Source organism: Lytechinus pictus, chromosome 1 (genome assembly GCF_037042905.1).
Source record: "Lytechinus pictus isolate F3 Inbred chromosome 1, Lp3.0, whole genome shotgun sequence".
NCBI classification, from domain to species: domain Eukaryota; kingdom Metazoa; phylum Echinodermata; class Echinoidea; order Temnopleuroida; family Toxopneustidae; genus Lytechinus; species Lytechinus pictus.
In genome coordinates, this window is record NC_087245.1 from 29,839,069 (window position 1) to 29,856,308 (window position 17,240).

At 35.6% G+C, this 17,240-nt stretch overlaps 2 protein-coding genes across 2 annotated transcripts in view; both read left to right on the forward strand.

The window, feature by feature from the left end:
- LOC129260763 (translocator protein-like) overlaps positions 1 to 5,830 on the forward strand; it is a 16,346-nt gene extending 10,516 nt beyond the window's left edge. The window contains exon 4 of the mRNA XM_054898728.2: positions 2,488 to 5,830. Coding sequence (XP_054754703.2) covers positions 2,488 to 2,661 — 174 coding nt within the window. The 3' untranslated portion in view covers positions 2,662 to 5,830. The remainder of the gene's footprint in view (positions 1 to 2,487) is intronic.
- Positions 5,831 to 7,190: 1,360 nt separating this feature from the next.
- LOC129260768 (60S ribosomal export protein NMD3-like) overlaps positions 7,191 to 17,240 on the forward strand; it is a 31,134-nt gene continuing 21,084 nt past the window's right edge. The window contains exon 1 of the mRNA XM_054898740.2: positions 7,191 to 7,810. Coding sequence (XP_054754715.2) covers positions 7,770 to 7,810 — 41 coding nt within the window. The 5' untranslated portion in view covers positions 7,191 to 7,769. The remainder of the gene's footprint in view (positions 7,811 to 17,240) is intronic.

The following is a 17,240-nucleotide window of genomic DNA, read 5'->3' on the forward strand; positions in this document are numbered from 1 at the left end:
GGTCCTACTTTTTTCCCCTCCAAATGACAAGTTCTCCCAACTTGAATTATTTCCATTTCATTGCTAAATCAATTTTCTTGATGTGTTTAAATGCAGCCAGGGAGAAATTATCAAAGTTCATATTGTCTACCCTGGAAGGGGAATGTGTCTATTTCTTTTGTTTTTCATATATATCCCGATTCATTGGATTTTGCAAGAGGAATGTGAAATATATTTCATAGTAACAATATATTTTTTTTAATGCAATAATATAATTGGTTTACAGTGCTGAACTGGTAGCTGTGTTGCAAAGCTTTGTCGTGCCATCTGTGAACGAGCCCTTATTACATATATGAGATGGTTAGCGTACATGTAGCTAGAGAAATTTGATAGGTGATGGATATATTATAGGGTTATCACCTAGCCTTCAGTTTAATTATAGAATGGCATGTGAATATGAGGTCATTGAAAGAGATATGATACAGGTTATCTACCCACAGGACAATTACCCCTCCGAGTGATTGACTTTTGAGAATACATAATACTCTGAGAACAGTTCTAATAGCTTGTTGCTGTATTTTAATGCTGTATAATATCATGCATATTTCTTTGCAAAAGTCATATGCCTAAAAATTTTTGAAATAGTTTTGATGCCACATGTGTGCGAATTAAGTAATACATTAGAAGTAAAAGTGGATGTTTTGTTGTGTGTGTTTGTGGGGGGGGGGGGGGGGGGTAAATCCGTAATATGACTTTTTCTCAGCAGAACATGGCTAATATACAGAGTCAATAGACCTAGACCAATGTTTTTATGCTCTTCTTTCTTTTTTCTTTTCTCCACTTTTCTTCCTCTTGCTTTTTTCCACCTTACTAAAAAAGAAAATCATAGGGGGTTGTCCTCTGTCCCTTCTTTAGCGCTGTCCCTGATTTCCTGAGGGGGGGGGGGGTGCCCGGTGGGGGTGGAGCAAAGGGCTAGTCATCTCTGTCAGAGGTGGTAATTATTAAAGTGATAAACAATCTCTACCAGTGTTGTTTGACTATACAAGATCAATTCAAAATGACTCAAGTCAAGTGGGGTGTAAACTGTTGTTGATTTGATGACGTGGGTCATTTTCGGCTCAGGTATGACTACTTTTGTCCTTTAGATGAGATAAAGAAAAGCCTGTCCCTATTCAATTGTCTTTTGCACTTACACATCCATTTGCTTATGAGTTATGATATAATGAGCTGGTATTATTGTTTAGAAACCTATAGTTGCACATTACAATTTTTTCTTCTTTGTGTTTTACACTACATGTAGCATTAAAATTTAACTTGGAGTAGTTCTGTGTGAACACTGCGGTGTTAATCTGGAATAATTCTTTTTGTTTATTGATTTGAAATGAATGTCCTTTGTAGAAAATTCCTTTCACATCAGGTTTACAAAATTACGAATACATATGTACACACAGAGTGAGATAGACTTACAGTATTGTTGGTAACAAAAAATGCTGGATACTTTATTTTAAATAGAATATGTACAATTGAAAATTTAGAAATTAATTATTCAAGTATTAATTGTTCTGTGAATCCATCTCCTGCTCCAATAAGCCTGTTCACGGTTGTAAACTGCGCACGAGCAGAAAAAGGTCATTGGAGACAACCATGAAGGTGGCTTTCAAATTCACTGACATAGGCATTTGTGATTTGATGATTATTCATGTATTCCTTTCAAAACATTTATCACGTCCAAGCTGAAGAGTAATAGATAGAGCCTTCATAATCACTGGTATTTGACAGTAGCCTAAACAATAGTCAAATGTGCCAAAGGCAGACAATAAAACAGATTTCCAAACTTTATCCCTGATGTACTATTCTAGTCACCTGGTCTATACAATGCCTTTTGTTCTTAGAATTCGAATACTCTACCGGTAAAGCTTACGCAACATCTACATTTGAAAATGATAGTGCTTATAATCCTAATGAAAAATCACAAAGGTCATTGGAGAAAAGTTGATCATGAGCTAACCGTGAACTGGCTTATACAGAATAGGTCTGTACTGAGGCTGGGGGTGGAAGGAGTATTGCGATGAAAGTAAATTAAGTGTGAAGAAGTATTATGAAAAGGGAAGTTTAATACCATTTCATTGTAAGAAAAATGCCCCCCCCCCCCTTTCCCCAGCCTATTTGATTACTGTACTATTAAACACATTATATTATTTTCAGCTTTAAGTATGTTTTTCTTCAGACGGCTGATACTCTTTAAATTGAAGGAAATTATACTTATCATCATCATCAGCATTTCAAATCTGTTTCCCTACTTTGGGGGGTTGGACTGTTCATTCCCTTGATGGCCCTGTTCCGTACTGTCCTGTTATTTGGGTCAATGTGGGTGATGTTTGACACTGATTTGTCTTCTTTAATGGATCCCCCCATTGTCTTGTGAGGTCAAGGGGGGCGAAACTATCAAAGAAGACAAAAATATTTTTGAGTTTGACAAGCGACCTTTGTTTTGTATTTTTCCTGCAGTCTGTAGCCATCATCCTAGCTTACTCTGGCCTGAGCTGTGTGAATGTAGCTCTGTTCTACCCCATCAATCGGACCGCTTCCATGCTCCTCATACCCCTCCTTGGCTGGCTCTCCATTGCATCTAGCGTCAACATCTACACTTGGCTAAACAACAGAGAAACCAAGACAGAATAATATCAATTATTATTTAGTGTAATGTAAACTTGGACATTTTTGTGTGATGAATCTGTGAGTTATAAAGAGGGTGTGTTCACATCAGTCTGACTTCTCCTGGGGCCGGTTGCATGAAATGGTCTTTTCAAGGACCGTCTTTCGCGTTCTTGATTTATTTTGATGTGCCATATAAAATACCTTTTTAACAAATTATTTGCCAACATTTGTTTATTTACCCATTAAAATGAATGAACCCATTGTTAATAAATATGATATATTATTTCATAATTTAATTTCAAAAGTTTGCGAAACAATTTTGATATTTGGCAATAAATTTACAAATGGCGTCATATGGTACATCAAAATAAATGGGTGACACAAAAGACCTTCCTTTTGAAGAGTAAGACCCTTTTATGCCATCAGCCTGGAAGTTGTTTTAAATTAAAAATCAAACTTGTATCAGGTCTTAGGGTGTATGTTTCACAAGATGCTAAAAATATCACATTTATGCCATGTACAGTTAATCCTTTTTAGCACTGCCAGGTATTATAACTTGATTGATTATACATTCAACTGGACAGATTATCTTTTGTTGGATTACTACATATTCACATAATCAATTAATCATCTCAACTTTTCTCAAGCATACTTTTAACTTCCATGATATTTTGATTGACAGTTTCTTTTCAAAGTGTTTATATCTATCAATCATTTCACAAAAAATTTGATTTTTCTTTAATAGCTAAGATACATGCCCATTGTCTCCCAAAATGAATACATTTATGCCCCCGTAAATGAAATATATATGAAAAGGGAAGGGTGACGGGTTTTCATAATTAATGCCCGAGGTACAAATAATATTGCTACATGAACTTATCCATGTTAACAGAAAAGTACCATTTACATGTGTTTAAAGGTATTTGATGAAGTACTGTGTGAAATTACTTTAGTATACTGTATATATCTTGAATGTAACGACATAGGAGTGTTGTTGTAAAGTTTTAAATATCTATCTGAAGTAAATGCAGTGCAATTCCTAAGATGATTTTTAAAGATTGTTTTACTGCATGATAATAAAAAAATTTCTTGTTGATATAAAATCTTCTTTGAGAATGGGAATTAAATAATTCAATTCAATTATATTCAAAGTTTATTTCAATCAAACAATCAGTCAATTAATCAATCAATCATAGAATACAAATATATACAGATTTAGATAAAAACAAGTGTTGCTAAATACATACATGAATTATTGAATTGATTTAAAACTGAATGAATAGTAAATTTTGAAGCATTAACTTGAAAAGCACATGAAGATATCTTTGAAGTTGAAAGAACACTGATAAATTACTATCCATATTTGGCTTTGAGAAAGAAAGATTCAGTTCAAACCATATTGCACAAGCCAAAGACAAATGTAATAGAGTCTCAGCAGAGTGCTATTCATTTTTACTTCTTTATCCCTTCTTATGCAGATATTTTGTAATGTTGAAAAAAAAATCCAAGTATGTTTCTTGCCAGATGATCAGTTGGAAGAACTCTAAAACTTCATCATAAATTTATTTGTGTTAATTTTCTTGTGTTAAACAGGATTTGATATGTCTGACTTGTATAATTATGTAGATCTCTCTTTTATAAACTATTTACATTTATGTATGCATTTTCAGTTTATATACCAACTAAGATGTAATTAATTATGTAAAGTAATCTTTGTGAAAATGTTCAATTTTTGTTGGATTTTTTTCTTCAGAAATACATTTATCCCTCGTTTAAAGTTATTGTTCGATGAGCCAAAGATTGTTTGCATTGCATGTGTGTGATATTGTCCAGTCATGTTGTTTTAGTGGGAGAAGGCTTGAAGGGGAAGTTCACCCTGAAGAAAAGTTTGTTGTAAAAATAGCAGAACAAAATAATGAAAAATATTGGTGAAAGTTTGAGGAAAAAGATCAAGAAAGTTATTAGAATCTTAAATTTTGGATTTGTGACGTCATAAACAAGCAGCTGCCCCATATGTCATGTAAATATAAAATACAATATTTTCATTTTTTTAATGGTTCGCTTTGACTTATTCTTGTTTCCTTTTTAGGAATGGGTGTGAAATGATACTGAAGGTTCAGTAAAACCATTTTTCATTTTCTGAGAAAATTACATTTCATTGATTTTGTTACCATAAAATATGTAGGAAAGATGCTTGCATATTACATCACAAATCAAATAAGTTAAATTTTTTATTCAATGATGGATTTTTCTCAAACCTTCAGCAATATTTTTATTATTATTTTTTTTTTGTATTTTACAATAAACTTTTTTTCAGGGTGAACTTCCCCTTTAAAAGCCGGCTTAAAAGTTATGTAAAGAAGGAAGAGAGCACAAACATATTATTTTGTTATATGATTTATATGAAAGTGATTAAAAATGATTCTTGACATTATTTGCTTGTTGAAGATGGAACAAGCATGACAACTGTTCCATACTGATAACAACTTATATGGCCACTTGCTGCCAATATAATGGTTTGCATAATTTTTCTTTATTTCAAAGTCCAATATGCAGAAATTTCATAAGTTTGAATGCTATGGCCCCTGGCTGCCAATATAATGGTTTGCATAATTTTTCTTATTTCAAAGTCCAATATGCAAACATTTCATAGGTTTGAATGTTAATCATAAAAGCTTTTATCTCACTCTGAGTGCAGTTATGAACCAAAGATTTATTTGTTTCGGGGGTTGTTGTAAACTTTCAGAATAATTAGTTACAGAATGTCAACATTTACAGCAAATTTATGCATTTATGCACCTTCTAGTATTGTCATGTATTGGAAGAACTTTCGTGTAATGAACCTTCAGATGAACTGTCAATTTAATGAGTAAATAACTTGAATAACCTGAGGATAAACATATTCAGTATGCTTTGCTCCTTCTTAATGTTCATATTACTCTTCAAGACAATCTACCAACTGCAAATTGACAAAATCACAACATGTAGACGAAGAGGGAAGGGGGATTCTCAAATGAATCATATTAATTTGGTACTGATTGGCAATTGCTTAACTTATGATTATTCTTGTGCACCCTGTTTTGTGTGTAGTCATAATGAATATTTTATGATTAAGTATTTGGAAGCATACCCTTTTCTGTAAAGTGATTTTCATGAAAGTGATGAAATATATATATAAATAGTATTAACGTCAGTTCAATTTCATTTGTCATAATTATTTCCAACTGGAAATGGACTGTCAAATATCTACTACAATCTCATGAAATTTAAGTCTGTACTAACTCAATTCCTTAGATATTTTACCACATTATACTGGTCAATCACATGGTATTAGCCCTCCAAAATCGCCTTTGAACAAGTTTTCTGCCAACTGAAATCATCATGAGACAGTTCATAAAGGAGAAATTCAATTCACCCTGATGATAATTCAGTTTTAACCCCCCCCAAAAAAAAGTATTGTTGCAGGTTTGATGAAAATCTGTCTAAGAATATGAACTTATAAGGTTATGGATGCTTAAAGTTTTATTTTGTGACGGAACAGAAAAGTGGCCCCTCAATATGTTTGGTGATATAAATTCCCCAAATTGCCATTTTTTTGTCAAAAAAATTGAACTCATATTTTATTTGTGCAGGGGATGTATCAGAGGTATCATTTCATTCCTTCTATAAAGGGGTTTGAAAAATATTTTTATTCCCATTAAAAAATTTGAATTGTGGGATTATATCACATTAAGGGGGAGCTGCTCGCATTATATGACACGTACAAATGAAAATTATATTTATGGCTCTCTTATCCTCTGAAGGATTTTCATTAACCCTTACCAATATTTTTCTCTATTATTTCTGCTTTTATTAAAGAGGAAATTCACCCTGAAGAAAAGTTTGTTTCAAAAGTAGCAGAAAAAACAATAAAAAATATCGAAGGTTTATTAAATATTAGGAAAGTTATTAGAATTTAAAGTTTTGAATTTGTGATGTCATAAATGAGAAGATGCAGCATATGCAATATAAAATGCATAAATTTCATTTTTTATTGGTTCATGATAACTCTTTTTTCTTTTTAGGAACAGGTGTGAATGGTTTGTGTATTGTTATACAGGAGGTACATTAAAATCCATTTTTAATTTTTCTCAGAAAATGGAAAAATTGAAAATGGATTTTATTGTACCTCTGGTATAACAATACACAAACCATTCACACCTGTTCCTAAAATATGTAGGAACGCTGCTCACATATGATCACAAATCAAATAATTAAAATTCTAATAATTTTTATAATGCTTTGATGGCTTTTTTTCAAACCTTCGGCAATATTTTTAAAAATTATTTCTTCTATTTTTACCATCAACTTTTTGTCAGGGTGAACTTCCCCTTTGAAACATTCTAAATGCATTTACTGTAGGTTAATTAGATCTTTGAAAGTATTACATTCAAACACATTTAAAAAAAGATCAAGTGGAGGTCAACAATATGTGCTCCTTGGTTGAAATTCAAGTTATGCTCCATTCCAAATGTTTATCCAACATGCTCTTGCTCAGGGATTTTTTTTTTTCGGGGGGGGGGGGGGGGGGTAATAACCCAAAGCTAATGCCATTTTGTCCATATCATTTAAACAATAGAGGTATTATATTATAGAGTTAGTCAACCCAGAAATACTCTTACACTCTTACTTTCTCATTTCTTACTGTTTCCCCTTCCCTTTTTTTCACTACTTTGAAAATCATAATGGGCTGGCACCAGAACCTCTTGATAGGATAGAAGATAACTTGATATTATAATTTTGGCAGTGACAAGATAAGGGAAAGCAGCACCATAATCTTCACTTCCGGGTGGTCTTAGCATATAAAATGTAACTATTGCTACTAGTGGAGAGAAACGAAGACAAGAGGAAGAAGGGATGAGGTCGGGGGAAAGGTCAAGAGACGAGGGATGGAGAGGAAGAATGAAAGAGGGGGAGAGAAGGAATGAGAAAAAAGGAAGTGAGAGAAAAGTGAGAAGCTAGCTAGCTAGAGAGGGCGCTACATCTGATTGCGCAACGGGGTGACATCTAACCATTTCTGGAAAGCGAGACAGCTACATTCGGGCTTTATTTTCTGGTTTTCAAAATAATTGAATAGGCATCAGTGACAAAATATGGAGTACATAGAGACCCAAGATTCAACACAGTGTATGATGTAAGTATTCACTCTAATTTATGAGATTTTTTAAAAAACTTTTCTGTGATATTTCTTACGAGAGCATGCCAGTTGCCACATGTCGCTTCTTTTAAAATAATTTATCTTGTCTTCAGTCCCACGTGCTATAAATTGTGTCTTTAACCATGTTAACTTTCACTTGATTGTGGCTGGCTCGTGGTTTGTGCAGAAAGTTTAAAGAAGAACTGGAAGTAGAACAGTGGAATTTTTTTCCATGCCCATTTATTATTCAAACGTTGGTGAGACCAATCCTGGAATACGCCACTGGTTCACCCCGACCATTCGCCATACAGAAAAATGTACGGGGTGGGATAGACAGCTGGCAGCCGTCTGTTTCGAGGAGTTTTTCAACATTTTTTTATTTTTTTAATTTCTCCTCATACACAGACGGCTCGCTAGCGTGTCGCCACCATTAGGGGAGGTACAATGCAAATTCCCCCCGACGGGGCTCATCGATTTTTGTCTTTATTTCATAAATATATATGAAAATAAATCAAATGGACAAATATGCGAATTAATATTCCCTCTTGGCATTAATTGCCAAAAACCAGGGAAAAATAAAGTTAAAAGGAAAAAAAACAGCGACTTACCGTGGCTGTCGTGTAGTTCCTAGTTCACTCGTTCATCCGAAGTCGATATAACACACAAACATATGCCGTTGGAAGAACTTCCGGGTCAACTGCGTATCAAAACCATTGGCCAATCAGATCATCTCTTTTACGTCGGGTTTATGAATACTAAAATTCTAGACGTTTTTTTCCATTTTCCTTTATCTCTTTCTCTTTCGTTTTCTCTCTTTTTTGTTTTACTTTTCTTTTTATTTTTTATTTCCCCTTTTTTCTATTGTTTCTTTAACTGCTCCTTTCTTTTCCCCTTCTGTAATGTTGACGTAAAGGTCATGGGGCGGAGTCTGACTTTCGTCGGCCACTTTTTCATGAATTATTCATTACCAAGATGGCTGCCCACTAGTCCGAGTCGCAAGTGTCAACTTTCAGAGTTAATCCCCTGATTGCCAATTTTAAAGCGGGAATTTAGGGTAAGAAACTGTCGTTACTTATACATTTTCAGCTATAGGTGCATATGTATGAACTTTTGGTGGAAAATATCGCGGTATCGAGGAGAAAAACAAGAAATTAGCTGTGGCCATTGAGCCCCTGTACAGACGACTGTTTAACTTCGGTCTATGTATTTGGTGAGTGGAGCCAACGTAGTTCAGCGGAACAACCAACATAACAGAGACCGAAGCTTTTGGTCTAGGGGTGGGACTGATCTGAGACCAGTGCCGCTAACACTGTCATTTCTATGTAGGAACGCGCGAAGTAAAAGAGTCTGACTTACCAATTCTTGTGTTGACCCAAATGCAGATTTTGGTTCTACTTTAACAGGATTCCAATGCCCAATGAGTCAAATATCGTCCTTCAATTGAAGATTTCTTTCTAAATCGGGTAAAATCATAAGGAAATTTTTCCTTATTCTCGTCTGGTCCATAGTCTCCTACGCAAGGCTCGACATTAGCGGTGGCCCGGTGGCCCAGGGCCACCAGAAATTCACCTCGGGCAACCATTATTGATAAAATGTTAAGTTTTGGTGGCCCGAATCGGGCAACCAATAATTTTCAAAGTAGCGCAATTTTTCTCCCGATTTTGCACGCATTTATCAACTTTCTACAGTTCAAATTGCAACCCAGTTCGTCATGCGCCCTTTGTGTTGATCTACACACAAAGTTTGCATATTAGTAGAGTTACCAAAAGGTCGGCCGATCCACTGAGCAAAATTGCTATGGGCAAATGAAAAGCCAATTGCAAGTGCGTAAACAGTGTGCATTGCCACCATCGTCTGTTCTCGACGGCAAAAATGAGCATTGAAATGCTTTTCCTCAGCAAATTAGTTCATCTTAGTTACAAATGTTATTCCCTGTGCTTTCTATATTAAAATTGACTTATGTGGGATGAAGTGTCTTACCTTCATGTGGTATCGAAAGTGACGTTTGGAGGTTAAATCCACAAGAAATCCACAGAGTAACGTCGCGTGTATTAGCTATGGAGAAAAATGCGTGCGATCGCATGCGTTGTTGCAAGCTCGAGATGGCGCTGTTGAACTTGGTCTGGAAATTCATAAAAAATAAACAAAAATCCTTTGAGTAGGCTCACAATAAAATCATAAAAAATATACTTTATGGCTTAAACGGCAGATCTCGTGCCCACACATATCATACTGACTGTTGCGTAAGAAACCCTTTTTTCATGATAAAAATATAGCAATAAATGTTTTAAAAATAATGTTTTTCACATGGAATATGTTTGAAACATCTATATTAGAAGAAAAATGTGTTTTTGGAATGAATTCACACTAAAATGATGTTTATACATGCCTGTACTTTTTCATACTACTCAAAAAACTAAATGGGCCGTCAATCAACGTTGGTTACCTCGGCAAGTAGGCGTGGTCTATCGTGAAGTTCGTTGGTGACTTGTCTCTCTCGCTAGACTTTACTCAGCCGCCGAATTTAATTCATTCTCCGCGCACGTGCAACTGCAACTTGTGCACTTATCATCACTTCTGGTGTTTGCCGCATTGAGGACAGATGAAACAATTCTGATATAGTCGCGCGTGTCCAATGAGTGGAAAAGCGCGATCGTTTCATGATCGAATGAAACAGTGTGCCTGTCGAGATAAAATTCATCTGCCATGTTTTTTCTATCATGTTTTATGCAACTGCAAGTTGATTTTTTATTTTATTTTCTTTGATATTTTTCTGTATGAATTTTATTTGAAGTGAATGAATTATGCTGGTGTCCTTGCCATTGAGGACAGATGAAGATGAAACAATACTGATAGAGTTGTGCGTGTACAAGGAGTGAAACAGCGCGATTGTTTTATGATCGAATGAACAGTGTGCCTATCGACATAAAATTTATCTGTCATGTTATTTTCTATGATGTTTTATACAACTGCAATTAATTTGTTACATTATTTTCTGTGATATTTTCCTGTTTATGTATGAATTTTATTTGAAGTGAATTAATAATATTATAAAGATTAATCCAATTAAAACAAAGCAAATAATTGTCGGCTTCATTGTATTCGTGATGAACAAGTTAAGGTATAAAAAAATGATGCTTATTTTTTTATTTGAATGACTGAGTAAATTTGGAATTGAAAAGAACATTTAGTGTTTCCTGTTCTGTGCATTTTTTTTTTCATTTCACATTTCTCGGGATGCGAACCTCCACTATATAATTAATGAATACCATTATAAACAAAAATATTAAAAAAATAAAGACTCGCAAAATTTTTAGTACTAGTGCAACGGTGATTTGTTGATTTTGTTGTTTCATTTACTGGGAGGCATAGGCGGCGGAAATTTGCAGTGGGGGGGGGGGGGGACGGCCCCCCCCTAAAATTGGGGTTGATAACCTTTTTTTTTTTTTTTGCTTGTCAAATTATTTTTTACCTGTGTCCATCACAAAATTTCAGGTAGACCCCCCCCCCTTGGCTTCCGCCGCCAATGCTGGGAGGTACGACAGACAAATACCCGGTGTAGATCAATTTTTTTCCAATGGGGGGGGGACAACAATTTTTTTCCCTGATCGGCGCCGTTAAAAGCCGATTTTTTTTTCTTTAACAAAACGGCACGATCTAACTTTTCTTTTTAATTTTCGCACCGCCAGTAAGAGGGGGTGCCGCCGCCCATAATTGGGTCCGGCACCTGGATCTGCCTATGGAATGGATGAGGAATAAGGAAAGGGGAGAAAGATAAAGGTGTCCCCTCCCGTAATATATCAAATATTTGTTAGTGGATTTTGTCGTTCATTCTCAGATGAGGACTTATTTTTCAACTTTTCCCAGGAATTTTGTGTATGGAATGATTTTTTTCCTAGCAAAATTTCTAGTATACTAGGTCTTGTTTATTTTTTGTATTGAATGCCCCACTTTGGAAAATCCTGGATCAGCCCCTGTCGAAGGTGTATATAGATTAAACTAAACTAAACTTGAATAGGGCTCCACATTGATGATTTTCAAAATTTAGCCATTTCCTATTTTCCCAGTTTAACACTGTGAGGTGAATAATTCAAATGCTTTCACCATCGCTACCATAGAAGGATCCAGAGGGGCCGGTCACCCCCCCCCCCTCTGTTGGCGGATTAAAGACAAAAAAATGGAGAAGGAAGAAGAAACAGAAGGAAAAGAGAGGGGAAAAGGAAGAGGGGGGAAGGGAGGGAGAAAAGTGAATAAAACTAGGGAGGGGAGACTTTGATGATTAAAAAAAAACATCACATTGCTCATTTTCGATGAGCTATACATATTGCTCAATAGGCTGATATATATGAGCTTGACATTTCAAGCTTTGCAGTCAAAATACAAAACATATACTGTACGGTCAGCTAGGATATTTCATTATTCTTTTTTATTTATACCTCGGTCACATTTGCTCTACGGCGGCCGTACGGAGAGTCGAAAGCAGCCGTTTTATTCATTTTTATTCAAACCACCTATATTAAGCTGGTACAAAAAAAATGTTAAAACGACTGTTTTCGACTCGCCGTACGGCCGCCATAGAAAAAATGTGACTGAGGTATAACGAATCAATAAAAAGTGCTTTGTAAAATATTTGTTTTATGATCCGAGTATCAACATTTTTAGCTCACGCTGTGCCCTATAGCATTATTTGATTTGTGGAGTACCTCCTCTTCGTGTAGGCCCTATTCCATAAATTTCTCAAAATATAACTTTTAAGGTCTGATTGTCATATCTTATCAGCTATATTGCGCGCACGTGCTAGAATTGGTGAGTCATGTATACCTAATATATATAAATCAAAGTACTCACATTCCCCTTTTCATTACAATTTTTTTAGTTAATAATAAGTTTATTAAATTAAAAATTTGCTCGCAATTGCCGTTCGCATTAATTTCGTTAAGTACGTTAATTAATGCATCCTATTCATAATGACAAAAGTGCTTATAATCTCCGAGGTTAACACTTTAAAATTGACAAATTTAGCGCTCTCATTAGGCTTATTAGATTAGTAAATAAGATATTGATAACATTTCATTAATTCCTAATACCGTAATTAAGTTGTCACTTTTTTCAGAATGGAAGATCGACATGTCTTTTTGCGCTTGGGAAGAGGAATCGGAAGACAGTCATTCATAATGATGAAAAAATGTCCTTAGAATGTCCCGGTCCTACGGTCCAGAATAACTTCAGCTCGACATGCTTTGCATTCGCCTCATTTTTAAGAGCAATCCATGTCCACTTCACGATTATTTTCCTACACAGTGCAGTGCTTAATTTGACCTTTTCACATCGGAATATCCAATATTTTCAGTTCGCGCTTCGCGCTCGCATTATTGATTTCCGTGATAAAAAGTGTATTAAGAATGCGCAAATTCTAGAACATGCATGTTTATTGAGACGGGCTGCTTATCCTGTATTGAAAACAGCATGCTTAAATTATCTCGCTTCAGATTAGAATATCAAAAATTTTCTTCTCGCGCTTGCATTATACAAGTAAAGGTGTAACCAAGTACCCATCCTTTTCACGATTTAGAAAACATGAATATAAAATAGTGTTCCTTTTTTAGGTCTATATATCTCAATTTTTATCCGCTCACGCTTCGTGCTCCCACTTTGTACCTAAAATATTACTTAGGCCCTATTCTGTTCTGTTCATACACAAAGTGCTTGGAATGTCCATTTTTATGGTCAGAATTTCAAACATTTTTAGCTCGCTTTGCGCTCGCATTATTTTGATTGAACTGTAAACCGCCATTAGCAAGTCCCTCTTCGATCAGACCAGAATGTATATTTCTCTCTTTTCTTTCTTTTTTTGCTCCTCCTTCGCGCTCGCAGAAATTTTATTAAAATACGCATATTGTTCAAGTTCACAAACATTGCCCAGAATGTTCAATTTTGAGGATAAAAAACATGAAATTTCAAAGATATTTTAGCTCGCGCTTCTCACTCGCACTATAGGGGCTATGAGATTATTATATATTGTGTTTTGTGTATGCTGTTTAATGAGAATAAAGAAGTGACTGTTAGGACTACCCCTATTAACTTTGAGCAGAGCAAATATTTTTCGGCCCCTTCCCCGGTTTATTTCTAATTTGTTTAATTGCCAACTCGTCTACTATCGTTTGGTCCATCAGTTCGTCAACTCACCACATAGTCTTTTTTTCATTTAGTATAATGCCATTTCGTCTAATGACCAGTGGACCCAAAAGCCATTTGGTCCATATACCATTTCATCTAATTGGACTATAAATGTTATGAAAATAAAATGGCTATTAGACCAACCGGTTATGTGACTAAATGGTCATAGACGAGATGGTTATTAGATGAAGTGATGATTGGACCAAATGGTTAATGGACCAATGGCTGTTAGACGAAATGTTGATGGACAGATTGGCATTAGACTTATTGAAAATAGACCATGTAGTGAGTGGACGAGTTTGCCGTAGACGAATTGGCACCCCCCCCCCTATTGGCGATACCGCCCATGCACTACTACTTCTTTCTTATCTCATCCTTTTCATGATATATAAAACATGAATAGAGTGTCCCATTTTTAGGTCTAAATCTCGATTTTTTTTCCGCTCGCTCTTCGCGCTCGCATTAATTGTTTTATAGCGACGATCCTGTTCATGGTTACAATTGATTTAAATTTTCCATTCTTTATGTAGAAGTGTCCCCCCAAAAAAATCGGCTCGCGCTTGCATGATTTTATTGTTGAAATATGTAACGTCTCCCCATGGCTAAGTGAAATAAGCAGTCCTTAACAGGTACCTTTTTGATCAGTTGAAAACGTAAACAAAAATCTTACGCTCGCGCTTTAACAAAGATCGGAAATTTGATATCCTTTCCATGCATGATTTAAAATACATGAATAGACATGTCTTGTTTTTAGGTCTAAATCTTCCAATTTTGTGCTCGCACTTCGCATCAATTGCTAAGTTATATACCTATCCTGTTTAAGTTACAAAAAGTGCCTATTATTTCAATTCTGCTCGCGCTTCGCGTTCTTAGTAATTATTTAGTTGCATACACATCTTTTTCATGATAAACATTGCCCAGAAATTTCAAACTTTGGGGAAAAAACACATATTTTTTAATGATAAATTAGCTCGCGCTTTGCGCTCGCATTATATAAAAAAGAGTTATGATATTATATATTTATGTTGATTTATAAGACAAAAGCTAAGAAGTGACATTTTATTCAAAGAAACAAACATAAATCATCTTCGCGCGGCCGATTGGGGAAAAATATGGGTGAAAGAAACCCCCCCCCCCCCTTGGCGAAAGCTGGATCCACCCTTCATCCTATTTATTTCTCTCCTTCCATCCATCTCTCCATTCTTCCAGGAACCGAGGAATAGTTTTGAAAGTGGGGTTAAACATGAAAAATTGATTTTTTTTTTTTTTTTTTTTTTTTTTGGGTATTTTTACCAATAAAATCATTAATGAAAATAATTCGGTACAAAAATCTATGTAATTCTTCTTCCTGTTTTAAACTACTTGAAAAAAAAAACTGGGAGGGGGGGGGGGGTTGGCCATACCGCCACTGCTAGTAATATGATTATACCATCCGTCACTATAAAGATGCTTTGAAGAAAAAATGTTCAAATTTTTGAGATAATCATGAGGATTGCCCGAAAAGAAATCTTTTAAAGAGGGGTTGCTGGCTTTGAAAAAAAAGCCAAAAGAAAGAGATTATCTCTCTAAAGATAAGTTGATTTTGGTCGAATATCATACTAAACTGATTTCCAGGGGGTGCTGCCTCTGGTGCAGGGGCGGCGATCCAGGGGATAGGCGCGGGCTCAATGCCCCGCTTCTAAAAGCACTAAAAAGTGCCCCTTTTCTGTTCCCCCAACTTCGCTCCACTCCCCCTGCCGTACGTGTACAAAAAACGCACCACCAGCCAAAAAAAAATAAATCTTGGGGGTAACTACCCGAGCACCCCACTTCTTAGGGCCATATACAAGGATTCTAATTCATTAATTTTAAAGAAAGCATGAGACATCATATGTTGAAAAAAAATTAAAGAGACCTATTAATGACTGCATGTGGTCCCACCGTTACGCTAGATCTGTGCACAAAATTGCTTTTATATGACACGCAAAAGGGATAGATCTTAGTGGAAAAGTGGGATAAAGCAAACAAGTTTTAGAGACTGCCTTTATTGGCGTTCAATAATATGGGTGATATGATACAAATTCTGCTAGTTTATTCGTACTATTATTTCTGGCCATTGTACTTAGATCTATATTTTATTGTGGAAACATTAAAAAAAAATTATGATACAAATCGAGCGAGGCAAGTACAATGATATGGGGCAGAGTTCCAAGTCTTCATGCCCCAGACTGAATATATTTTGACATCAACTTTCTCTAAAAACAAGTGTTATGTTTTATTTTGTATTATTCATTTTTAAGTATAAGGTTAAATTATAAGTCTCGGAGTGTCAGTTAATGCTGCAAAAGATGTATAAGGCCTACTCTTTTGCAGCACTATCCAGCTACCGCGGCGAGGACGCCCTCCGAGAAGGTAGCCATATCAAAACTAAAAACAAAAAATTCCCCTTAGATTACTGGTGGATCCAAGGGGCATAATTATCGAGAGCCAAAATTGTAATTTGTAACATTAGCATGCCCTTTTTACCCAAGCATGCCCCCTTGAAAGTGAGGATATATATATATATATATATATAGGCCCAATTTTTTTGCTTGTAAATTTTTAGGGACGAAATGACTTTGAATTTTTTGTAAAAACATTTTGTAATGCTTATCAAATTTGCATCGGGAAAATATGCCCTCCATAGGCCCCCCACCAAAAAAAAAGTTTATCAACCCAAATTTTAGGGGAGACCACATGAAATTTTTAGGGGGGGGGGTCCACTGGAATTTAGGGGGCACGCAGGAAAAAAAATTGTCAAGCAAAAAATAAGGTTATCAACAAAAAAATTAGGGGGGGGGCGATTGTCCCCCCACCTCAAATTCAGGGGGGACACGACCCCCCCCCCCCGCTGCCTATGGGGGGACGTTGTTACCCTTTTTTTGCTAATTTTTTTTTCGGTCCCCCCCCCCTTTGATAACCTTTTTTTGTCAAAGATTTTGGTGCCCCCCTAAATTTTTTGACTGCCGCCGCTAATAGTGCCCCCCCCCCCCTTTGGAAAATCCTGGACCCTCCCTTGCCTAGATATAGATGTTTAAAGAATTAATTATTTTGAAAGTCAGAGTGCCCCCGCCCCCCATGCTTTAGTTATCATGGCATAAAACTTGTCATATCTAATCCTTATATCAGCAAGAGGTCACAGCATACTATCCGTCACCAAACGACTGCATTTGAGCCATTTATTTTCTCTTTTCTCTTCTTTCTATTTTTTGTTGTTATTTAATCATTGTTT